Source organism: Diaphorina citri, unplaced genomic scaffold, assembly GCF_000475195.1.
Source record: "Diaphorina citri unplaced genomic scaffold, Diaci psyllid genome assembly version 1.1 scaffold238, whole genome shotgun sequence".
Taxonomy (NCBI): Eukaryota; Metazoa; Arthropoda; class Insecta; order Hemiptera; family Psyllidae; genus Diaphorina; species Diaphorina citri.
In genome coordinates, this window is record NW_007377675.1 from 71,448 (window position 1) to 83,294 (window position 11,847).

Consider the following 11,847-nt stretch of genomic DNA (forward strand, 5'->3'; position numbering starts at 1 on the left):
TTCTCACATTCAGAAGTTTCACAGGACGGATTTTAATTCACAAAGATTTTCATTGTCCGTCCGTCTTTGTTTTAATGCAATTTGTGTAGTCATTTCATATGCGTTGATCCCACAACACCTATCTATGGGGCCTCAATTTCATTGCTATCAATGCAAAGTATCTTCAGTGTTAACAATCATACTGAAGATTTTAGGAAGCCTCGCGCTTATAACCAGGGGTTTAAACAAAGCTACCGAGGCAAAAGTTCATTCTGGTTAACCTCCTAAGTCCCAAGAATTTTTTAAAAGATCGAATTTTTTTGCCTAAATGAATTTTTAAATGAACACCAGGTCTGAGGAGGTTAACCAGAATGAACTTTTTGCCTCGGTAGCTTTGTTTAAACCCCTGGTAAGCGCGAGGCTTCCTAAAATCTTCAGTATGATTGTTAACACTGAAGATACTTTGCATTGATAGCAATGAAATTGAGGCCCCATAGATAGGTGTTGTGGGATCAACGCATATGAAATGACTACACAAATTGCATTAAAACAAAGACGGACGGACAATGAAAATCTTTGTGAATTAAAATCCGTCCTGTGAAACTTCTGAATGTGAGAACAACATAATGGGAGGAAAATCAGATAAACTCCTTGTGTGGGCTGTGCGTCCTCTATATGTAGGTACTTATAATACTGTATGAAAAAGTTAAAATAATAGGGAACAAGGGGAGATACGAAGAGGACTGACCTTATATTCTGTTCGGAAAATTCTACATTTGCTGAAGGCAGAAACAAGATTTCAATAGAGAAAAGATTTTGGACTACGGGTGTAGGGCGGGAAACATCCAGATGTAAATGATTGAAGTTGATAGAACAAAAACTGATAAAACAAAGTAAAATTTCGTCCCCTTTTCTCGGACTGTCTACCTATGTAGGTGCTCTATGACATCTTGAAACAGAAATAGAAAACGAATGGGATATATTCATTGTCTGAAGGCGTTTTCTTCAACCCTATCTTGAGAGATGATTTTATTATTATTCTGATTGTTCAATTAACATTTTCCGTATACCTTTGGGATTACTGTACAGGTCACTAGTCACAGATTCGAAATTTTGTGGGTTAGAAAATTTGACATTTTCAGACTTTGTGCTTGTAATATTGGGTTCATTAAAGAACTTCTTGAGTGGGTACCTACAACTGTAGCTACTCAAGAAGTTAGATGAACACTTGAACAGTCCCAGAAAAGGGGACGCATTGTAAGAAAAATCTGACTCACCTTGGACTTGAACAAATGGTACTTGTACCAGATTACAAGACTACAGATTAGGAGAAATGTTCGCATAAAAATGTTCATGTGTCATCTCCTCCCAAGAACGATTTCTAACGTAGATGTCCCAGTTCCTATAATCACACTCGCAGTCTCCACAGTCACATTCATATTGATGACGGCATGATGCAGGCAACTCACATTAACAAGTTTTCACCTTCTTATTAATTTCAAATAAGAGAAAATACTGTGACATATTTCACGTAATCTCATTGTTGTTCAGGTATCTCGTATTGTCAGATACCGTCATTTTGTTCTTGCTCATCTTCAATCATCGCCTAGAAATGGTGACTGTTATAAGCAAATCATCTAACGTATCAATATCTCAGGTGTACAGTTATTGCATTATGATATTTTTCCCCATAGGTAACAGTCTACTGCTGTTATATCCCATTCCTTTGATAACTTATCCATCCTTTTGATTTTTATTTTTTGTTTTAATACAGATAAAAAAAAAAAAATCTCGTTAGTCTAGTCTAGACCTAGTTTTTAGACTTATTAATTGCTTCAGGTTTATCTACCTCAATTCAAATCGGCACATACAAAAGTCAGCCCAAACTAACCTTGCGGAAAAGAGGCGGTTCCTAATTTAATATGAATCCACATGCTGTCTTTCGAAAGCCTTTGGAAATTTAATCCACTATAACCTACCCATTGTCCTATCAGATATTAGGACAAAAGGCAGACATAATATGTAGACAAAATATATACAATGTGTCATGTGTGCAGGGTACAAAAGGTGAGGGTCAGTCGAAACTATAGATATAACATTATACAGTCGAACCTGGATATAAGAGAATCCAGGGGACCACCCTTTTTTTCTCTTATATCCAGGTTTCCACTAAATCCAGTTTCTTGTAGAGACAGGAATTGCAGTTCATATTGTTGATTTCTAGACAAATTCTCTTATATAGAGGTCCAAAGTACAATAATACTCTTATATAGAGGTAAATTGTAACCTTGAGCAGAAAAAAATTCTCTTATATCGAGCTTTCTCTTATATCTTATAGGAATTTTAATTGTGTTGAGCATAAATGCTGGTCACAAATGTCGTTCCCTGCTTTTATGACTTGATTAGGACTCGAACCACCAAGCTCCAGATCCGAAGTCCGCGGCACTAACCACTACACCACTGAGGGAGAAACCAATTCTCTTATATCCAGGTTTTTGGCTCAAAAATGAAGGGCACAGAAAATTTTCTCTTATATCCAGCAGGGATTATCTCATGATGAATACCATGGTCTACTTCAAGGGCGCTTGCTCTCCGGTGTAGGGTACCTGCGGGCAGTCTTTTTTCCCGATCGAAGTAGGGATCTGGTTCTACTATTACTTATTAGATGGATCATCGATTCTGTTTTAGAATCTTTATCCCTCTCCATTAGACACTAAGGTTCACTAGAACATCCACTGTTCTAATGAATAAGATTAGTTCCAGCAGAATATTTTTCATTCTCAGTTTCAATCTTCCTAATTCAATTTCAATATCAGAGAAAATTATTGTAACACAGCACCGAGCACAGGATATTACATGGTGTCTCCAATTTTCTATGTCTCCAAGCCTTAGACGACTTGTACACTATAAATCTTTTCTCGTATTGGAAGAAGGAATGAAAAAGTCAAGAAAAAGCTCGAACGATTTAGCCCTGAGAAACGAAGGATATCTAAGACGAGAGAAAATTTCGAGAAAAAATCCGTTCAACATGCAATAATTTATATCATGCAATTTTGACAGCTGATGATATTGTATTGATGTCTTCTTTTGCTTTCATTTCTTGCTATTTATTTTAAGTATAGGTACCTACCAAGGACATTTAATTATTTGTCTATCTTGTAAGTTAGATTGGGCCAGATACCTACCTATTACACAGTAAGAAACAATATTATAGTATCTTAGATAGTACCTAATATATTATGATTATTGAATAATTCATTTGCCTTGTCCTTACGAATACATATAGGTAGGTACCTAAATCTACTGAGAAATCATTTTCATATCAGAATTGATGAACAAATATTATCAAGGCAATATTAATTAGCAAATAATTTATTGCTAAATATTTTTATATTTTACGAGGGAGGCGTCTTGTTAAGATGGTAATTATACAGGAATTGACCTAATTGTATGATTGGGACTACATTGTGCCGAGTTATACCTCTCTACTAGAAAACGAATGTTGGGAATATGTACTACATATTTTCTAGGAGTAAAATAGGCCTTATCTACCTGATTTTGAATCCTGAGTGAATAAAAGCATTTTATTCTATAGTAAAATACCTCGGTGGTGTAGTGGTCAAGGCGCTCGCCTGGTAAACAGGAGGACGTGGGTTCAATCCCAGCCGAGGTATGGAATTTTATCCTCAATATAATTTGAGACTTTGACCACAATAATAGTAGTAGGGTTTCAATCCCAGCCGAGGTATGGAATTTTATCCTCAATATAATTTGAGAATTTGACCACAATAATAGTAGTAGCCTACTCTGCTGGAGTAAAGGGACTTTTCAGTCCTATGCGAGCAGTATAAATAAGCACTATTATTAAAATCAATCAGCTACCAGAGGCGCATGGCAGCGTAGCCTGAAGATTGTAGAGTGTCTTAATTATTATCAGAAGAAACAAAAAGGAGATAGCTGGTACCTAAGTGCCTACTTCAGGGATTATAGGTACCCATGTAGTCTATTCATATGTATTGACAAAGATCGCCTGGTATAACAAATCTAAGCAACACGCAATTCATTCTTTTCAAAAGAAAGTACCGTACGGAGTGTACGGTTTTGCACAGAAGGAATATCCGTACACTTTTGAGCACTTGGCAACACTGCTATTATTTTTTTTTCATCTTTTCCTCGTCACGAAATACCTATGCGCGATAGAATGCGCATTCGCAGTCATATGGAGAGGAGGCAAATTTGAAATCGGAAAAGTTCAGAAAAATCAAAAGTTTGAAAACTAGGAATAAAAAAAAGCTCAAGATAAGTTTCTATAGTTATTTCAAGCAGTATCTAGCTGTCAATACGTGAGGAGTAAAACATAACAAACAACCATCTAAATTTAGATAACACTCAGCCTTGGTGAGTAAAACAAATCGGAAAAGTTCAAAAAAATCAAAAGTTTGAAAACTAGGAATAAAAAAAAGCTCAAGATAAGTTTCTATAGTTATTTTAAGCAGTATCTAGCTGTCAATACGTGAGGAGTAAAACATAACAAACAACCATCTAAATTTAGATAACACTCAGCCTTGGTGAGTAAAACTTGCAACTTGGGTATCTAGCTTTTGAGTACACTTTTTGGTAAAGACTAAAGACCCATAACTTTTAGGACATACGTCCTGTTGATGGCTTAGCATAATAGGTGTTATGCTGTTATGGGTAGGTAATGAAGAATATGTATTAATAAATAATGTTCTGGCTTTCAGACCATGACTAGCATCAACAACACATATGACCACGAAGAGAAAATGAAGACATTACATTATTTAGAGTCAAAATTGCAAGACCATGGTAATCTAGAACTGCCGATCCTCAACAGAGACACTGACACAGACAACCGCCGCTTACTTGTACGTAAATATACTCGTATACCTGCTCATGGAAACGAAATGTTATGTACATACGTAGGTATTAGGTAGTTATTATAAATGAATTTAACCCCTGAGTCTATGGTAGAAGTACAAGTACCTACTTAGTATTAGTACCTATGTAGTAAAATAGGTGCTTATAGGTACGTGCTGTTTTTCTAATATTTCCCTTTTTTGTTTTGATTGCAGGAGAAATGGTTGTTGGATCACGATTAGTTCGCCGAGCTTTAGGTTTTCTGTTTCTATGGGGTGTCATTGTGTGTCTGTTTGTTTAACCGTAACTCTCGAGCAGTTTGGAAGCAATCTGAAAACTGGAAGAAATGTCCATTACAGGAATTAGTCTGGCTGGGGAACGTTAAACAGGGAGTAGACTAGCTTAGGCTGGCTGGTTGATTTTAAACAGGGAGTATACCAGCCTGAATTTCCCTTGCTAAAGAAATAGTAAAGATTGAGTGCGAAGGGCATCCACTCATAATTTGTAGCCAAAACCATATGTCAGCCCATAACTTTTAGGACATACGTAGGCTGACCATACGTCCCGCTTTCGGCGGGACAGTCCCGCTTTGGAGCCTCTGGTCCCGCTGTCCCGAGAACTGAAATAAATCGCTAATACTTGTACGTAAATATATACCTGCTCATGGAAAAGAAATGTTATGTACATACTCGTACGTAGGTATTAGGTAGTTATTATAAATGGATTTAACCCCTGAGTCTATGGTACAAGTACGAGTATCTACTTGGTATTAGTACCTATGTAGTAAAATAGATGCCTATAGGTACGTGCTGTTTTTCTAATATTTCCCTCTTTTGTTTTGATTGCAGGAGAAATGGTTGTTGGATCACGATTAGTTCGCCGAGCTTTAGGTTTTCTGTTTCTATGGGGTGTCATTGTGCTGGGAGTTTTGCAGCTCAGGAGTCAGACCACCCTCCCTCCTACCTCCTCGGGATCTGGCCAGATCGGTAGTGAAAGGCTGCTGAACATCTTCTCAACCCAGGAGAATATCACGACTAGTACTGCACTAGACTCGTTACTAGCTCTAGAACCTTATGTAGACAAATCTCCTAGTCAATCAGAACCATTCCTCTTAGAAGAAATACAAAACCGGCTTCCGAGCTTACCAATTATCTATTGGAATAAATTAAAAAATAAGAATATGTTTTACAAGAATGAAAGTTGTGCCAAATTTCCAAGTATTTTTGAGTTAGAATTTAATAATGTGTACTGGCAATCACTTTATACATCGAATGGTACATTTCATTTCTACGGAGCATATTACGATATTAGAAAACTTAGCAGAATAGGTCCAGCCGTAAGAATTCTAGCAATGATAAACCGCATAGAGCCGTCAATCAAAACTTATTGCCAGTTCTGGTTTGAGAATAACAAAGAACCTGTTCTGGTCAAAGTGATGGAGTATAAGTATATTTGGTACAAAAAATGGGGAAATTATAAACAAGGAATTTTTCAACCTTACTTGATTGCATGTCAGATACCTAAAGCTTACCATCAGAAGGTACCAGCATCTGTGTCTGTCGTGGAAAAAATATGTGATACAGCAACCAACAATCTTAGGGTAATTTATAATAAGCCTGAAAAGAAGAAAGGCTTTGCAGTTTGTGTAAAAGGACTTGACTTTCTTCATAATGATCTTTCTGTGCGATTAGTAGAATGGATCGAACTTTTGAATATTTTGGGAGCAGATAAAATTTTCTTCTATGAACTGCAAACCCATCCCAACATATCAAAAGTTCTCAATCATTATCAGAAGTTAGACAAAGTTTCAGTTACACCTTTGACACTTCCTGGAGGTCAACCTAATGTACCAGGGTTTCAACATATGTATCTTACCAAAAAAGTTAACCATAAGAGACAAAATGAACTGATTCCTTACAACGACTGTCTCTATAAGAACTTATACACGTATGAATATATTGCACTGTTGGATGTAGATGAGGTAATCATGCCTTTGAAATCAAAGTCCTGGAAGCAACTCATGGAAACCGTCATGAAGAAAGCTCTAGCAGACAAAAATGAAACCCGAGCCTCATACAATGTACGTAATGTTTACTTCCTAGATGATTTGCTGCACTCCCATGGTTGGTTCAAAGACATTCCTCGCTACATGCACATGTTGCAACATGTGTATCGCAGTAAAAACTTCACCAAGCCCAATCAATACGTCAAATGCTTTCATAATCCAGAAAGAACTCTCACTCTTCATAACCACTTCCCCCTGGCATGTCTCAGTCAGGGCTGTACGTCTTATGCTATCAATACAGAAGATGCACAGCTGCAGCACTATAGGGCGGATTGTGTTAAAACTTTGAAGAAGTCTTGTATAGAGTTTAGATCTAACAGCATTGCTGATACCACTATCTGGAAATTCAAGGACGAACTCATAGCAAGGACGTCTAGAACTCTAAGGAATCTTGGCTTTTTTGATAATAGCAATTTCTCTTGATAGTAAAAGTCCAATCATACTCTAGGATCTGATATTTATTTCTGTGTTTTGTTGAGTCATTACTTTTGTGTCATTATTACTTTCATGAACTTTGATAAGTTTGGTAGTTATCTACCACTACCAATGTATTTATTATTTATTGTTATAATGCCTATAATATTATTTATTAATAAATTGTACATTTGTTTAGGAATAAAGGAACTTTTGTCAGCCTCATCCTGGTACTATCGGACAGGCATAAACAAAGTAGAAAACATTCAATTCTACTCTATTCTACCACAGTATGTCATGCTGACAATCGATTGAACTGTCTATACCAGACCATAGAACAGGGAGTTAGCTCCATCATTAACACCATTCAGAATGGAATCCACAAACATGGTTAGCTCAGCAATCTTCAAAATCTTCTGCACCTATTAATTAATGACATGATAGGTGTCATGTTGAGGCAATACCGTAAAGCGCACAGCTCCTGCGGTTTTACCATCGTATTTCACTTCGATATCTCTGTTTGATTACGCATTGAAGTTTTGTGTAATTTCCTTTCATTAGGACGGGGCGTATCTCTTTCATTAGACATACGAGAGACTCATCTATGAAACCACGATCTCTATGATCTGATAAACCAAACTTGGTGTGTTTTATTAACCTCCTCAGTCCCAAGATTTTTTTTAAAAGATCGAATTATTTTGCCTAAATGAATTTTTAAATGAACACCAGGTCTGAGGAGGTTAACCAGAATGAACTTTTTGCCTCGGTAGCTTTGTTTAAACCCCTGGTTATAAGCGCGAGGCTTCCTAAAATCTTCAGTATGATTGTTAACACTGAAGATACTTTGCATTGATAGCAATGAAATTGAGGCCCCATAGAAATCTTCAAAATCTTCTGCACCTATTAATTAATGACATGATAGGTGTCATGTTGAGGCAATACCGTAAAGCGCACAGCTCCTGCGGTTTTACCATCGTATTTCACTTCGATATCTCTGTTTGATTACGCATTGAAGTTTTGTGTAATTTCCTTTCATTAGGACGGGGTGTATCTCTTTCATTAGACATACGAGAGACTCATCTATGAAACCACGATCTCTATGATCTGATAAACCAAACTTGGTGTGTTTTATTAACCTCCTCAGACCTGGTGTTCATTTAAAAATTCATTTAGGCAAAAAAATTCGATCTTTTAAAAAATTCTTGGGACTTAGGAGGTTAACCAGAATGAACTTTTGCCTCGGTAGCTTTGTTTAAACCCCTGGTAAGCGCGAGGCTTCCTAAAATCTTCAGTATGATTGTTAACACTGAAGATACTTTGCATTGATAGCAATGAAATTGAGGCCCCATAGATAGGTGTTGTGGGATCAACGCATATGAAATGACTACACAAATTGCATTAAAACAAAGACGGACGGACAATGAAAATCTTTGTGAATTAAAATCCGTCCTGTGAAACTTCTGAATGTGAGAATAACATAATGGGAGGAAAATCAGATAAACTCCTTGTGTGGGCTGTGCGTCCTCTATATGTAGGTACCTATAATACTGTATGAAAAAGTTAAAATAATAGGGAACAAGGGGGGATACGAAGAGGACTGACCTTATATTCTGTTCGGAAAATTCTACATTTGCTGAAGGCAGAAACAAGATTTCAACAGAGAAAAGATTTTGGACTACGGGTGTGGGGCGGGAAACATCCAGATGTAAATGATTGAAGTTGATAGAACAAAAACTAATAAAACAAAGTAAAATTTCGTCCCCTTTTCTCGGACTGTCTACCTATGTAGGTAGTCTATTACATCTTGAAACAGAAATAGAAAACGAGTGGGATATATTCATTGTCTGAAGGCGTTTTCTTCAACCCTATCTTGAGAGATGATTTTGTTATTATTCTGATTGTTCAATTAGCATTTTCCGTATACCTTTGGGATTATTGCACAGGTCACTAGTCACAGATTCAAAATTTTGTGGGTTAGAAAATTTGACATTTTTAGACTTTGTGCTTGTAATATTGGGTTCATTAAAGAACTTCTTGAGTGGGTACCTACAACTGTAGCTATTCAAGAAGTTAGATGAACACTTGAACAGTCCCAGAAAAGGGGACGCTTTGTAAGAAAAATCTGACTCACCTTGGACTTGAACAAATGGTACTTGTACCACAAATACCTAAATAACATCCAAGCTGTCTATTTGTATTCGCGAATTATTTAGGTTCTTTACTACGATCCCTAAAAAGGTAGGTGGGAAGGAAGCTACAAACTGAAAAAATCTTAAAGAGCTAAGGTCGAATCCATGCTGAATAGCTGATGGCAGTTCAAAATGTCTGAAACACTGTAGACTGTAGAGTGTAGACTGTAGGTGTAAGTGTGTAGGTAGCAGAAGAAATCCAAAAGTTTAAATGCAGCACTACAGGGGTCTAAAATGTCGAGTGACAATTTTCCATGTCTCTCTTCAAGTTGTGCACTTGTCTGCTTATATTATTTATTTATATTTTCTGAGATATATTTTGTCACCATGCTGAATAGCTGATGGCAGTTCAAAATGTCTGAAACACTGTAGACTGTAGGTGTAAGTGTGTAGGTAGCAGAAGAAATCCAAAAGTTTAAATGCAGCACTCCAGGGGTCTAAAACGTCGAGTGACAATTTTCCATGTCTCTCTTCAAGTTGTGCACTTGTCTGCTTATATTATTTATTTATATTTTCTGAGATATATTTTGTCGTTCTTGTGTAAACAATAAATCCCTTCCTCATATTACTTATGTGTTCCTATTGATTTCTGCTGGAACACGTAGGCTACGTAGAGTATGTTGATCGAGCTTCTGGGATCAAGCTTGTTATGCCAAATTATTGTGACATGCTCTAGCATAACACAGAATGAAACCCACCCTTGACCTGCATAGGTACTATGTATCTGTCTTTCAGTCCAGAAAAACGACAGACAAACTTCGTCATAAAAAAGCAACTCTTTTGAATCGATAATCTCAAAACAATGATTGAAAATGCGCCTTTTCCTCTTTCAGTTTTCCTACTTCCTTTCTGAGTCACCTTCTACATACTAACTAGACTTGGATTCCTCCCTACTTATAGCTGGTAGTTTTCATTTTTCAAGCGAGAATCGAGAAAAACATGTGAAATAGTGTCCTCCTAACAAGGCCATTGGTGGCTTCTTCAGTATCATTTTAACAATAGGCCACTATTTTATCTGGGACTGTTTTGTCTTTCAGTCCAGAAAAACGGCAGACAAACTCCGTCATAAAAAAGAAACTCTTTTGAATCGATAATCTCAAAACAATGATTGAAAATGCGCCTTTTCCTCTTTCAGTTTTCCTACTTCCTTTCTGAGTCACCTTCTGCATACTAACTAGACTTGGATTCCTCCCTACTTGTAATTATAGCTGGTAGTTTTCATTTTTCAAGCGAGAATCGAGAAAATCATGTGAAATAGTGTCCTCCTAACAAGGCCATTGGTGGCTTCTTCAGTATCATTTTAACAATAGGCCACTATTTTATCTGGGACTGTTTGGTCCTCGGTTCCGTTTCCTCCTGATCCGACTCAGAAATCAGAAGAGTTCCTTGCCTTTTCTTATTTTTCGCCTTTCAGGATAGGTAAGTTAAGATAAAAAATTGAACTTTTTTTTTTTTAATCTGAGTGTCATGTAGTTCATCATGTCTAAGGCTGTGCCCGATCTTTCGCACTATTCTTACTGATATTCGCGTCTTCATTGCTTGATGACTTTTCTCGTCAATTGTTTGTAAGACGTCACCATTGGTTGTAAACCTTATAAAACCACATTCTTTCCAAGAAAAAAAATATTACAATTTTAATTAGCAAGAATATAAAGCAGCATCTTATACCTAACCGATTGAGGGGAAATCCCCTAAGCTTTGGAATAATTAAAATTAAAAGAGATTAGACCTATTACCTATTAGTCATCTTTTGAATAACAAAAAGACTCATAGTCCTAAATATATACAGCCCCTTGTGTAACTGACTCACTCACTCACTCACTGACTCACGTATACAAATTCTAACCCACTTCTAGATGAGCTAGGAAGATGCGGTTTTCAACATTGGATTCCTTATTTTTTGTACATACTGGGAAAAATCGAAAACCCCCGAAATTCCCAACCGTTCCCGAGATATTGACTCCCCAAGAAATACACGGGAAAATCCCGAAATTCCCAACCGTTCCCGAGATATTGACGTTTTTTAGTCCCCCCATAAGAAATACACGGGGAACACGCTTTGAGGCCAGCAAAACTTTTTCTACGTTTAATATTTTCTCTCGCTTTAGTTTTGAGTTTTCGTTTCTTCGAGACAAGACTCAGGGACGATATTAGTTTTCAGGGGCGAAGCCAAGGGAGCGCGAAGCGCGACCTCATGCACATCCCGCGAAGCCCCGGGAGCGTGAATCGCGACCCCATGCACAACCCCGCGAAGCCCCCGGGAGCGCGCAGCGCGACCGTATACGCAACCCCGCGTAGCGAACACCCATGCAGTTTTTTTTT

At 37.2% G+C, this 11,847-nt stretch overlaps 2 protein-coding genes across 6 annotated transcripts in view; both read left to right on the forward strand.

Annotated features, from left to right (window-relative positions):
* Positions 1–7,495, forward strand: part of LOC103506484 — a 45,822-nt gene extending 38,327 nt beyond the window's left edge. For all 5 annotated transcript variants that reach the window (XM_026821532.1, XM_026821533.1, XM_008470872.3 and 2 more), the window contains exon 4: positions 5,706–7,495. In XM_026821532.1, coding sequence (XP_026677333.1) covers positions 5,711–7,345 — 1,635 coding nt within the window. In that variant the 5' untranslated portion in view covers positions 5,706–5,710 and the 3' untranslated portion in view covers positions 7,346–7,495. The remainder of the gene's footprint in view (positions 1–5,705) is intronic.
* The window catches only part of LOC103506483, a 13,617-nt gene continuing 6,179 nt past the window's right edge, over positions 4,410–11,847 (forward strand). Inside the window, exons 1-2 of the mRNA XM_017442898.2 lie at positions 4,410–4,547; positions 4,722–4,855. Coding sequence (XP_017298387.1) covers positions 4,725–4,855 — 131 coding nt within the window. The 5' untranslated portion in view covers positions 4,410–4,547; positions 4,722–4,724. The remainder of the gene's footprint in view (positions 4,548–4,721; positions 4,856–11,847) is intronic.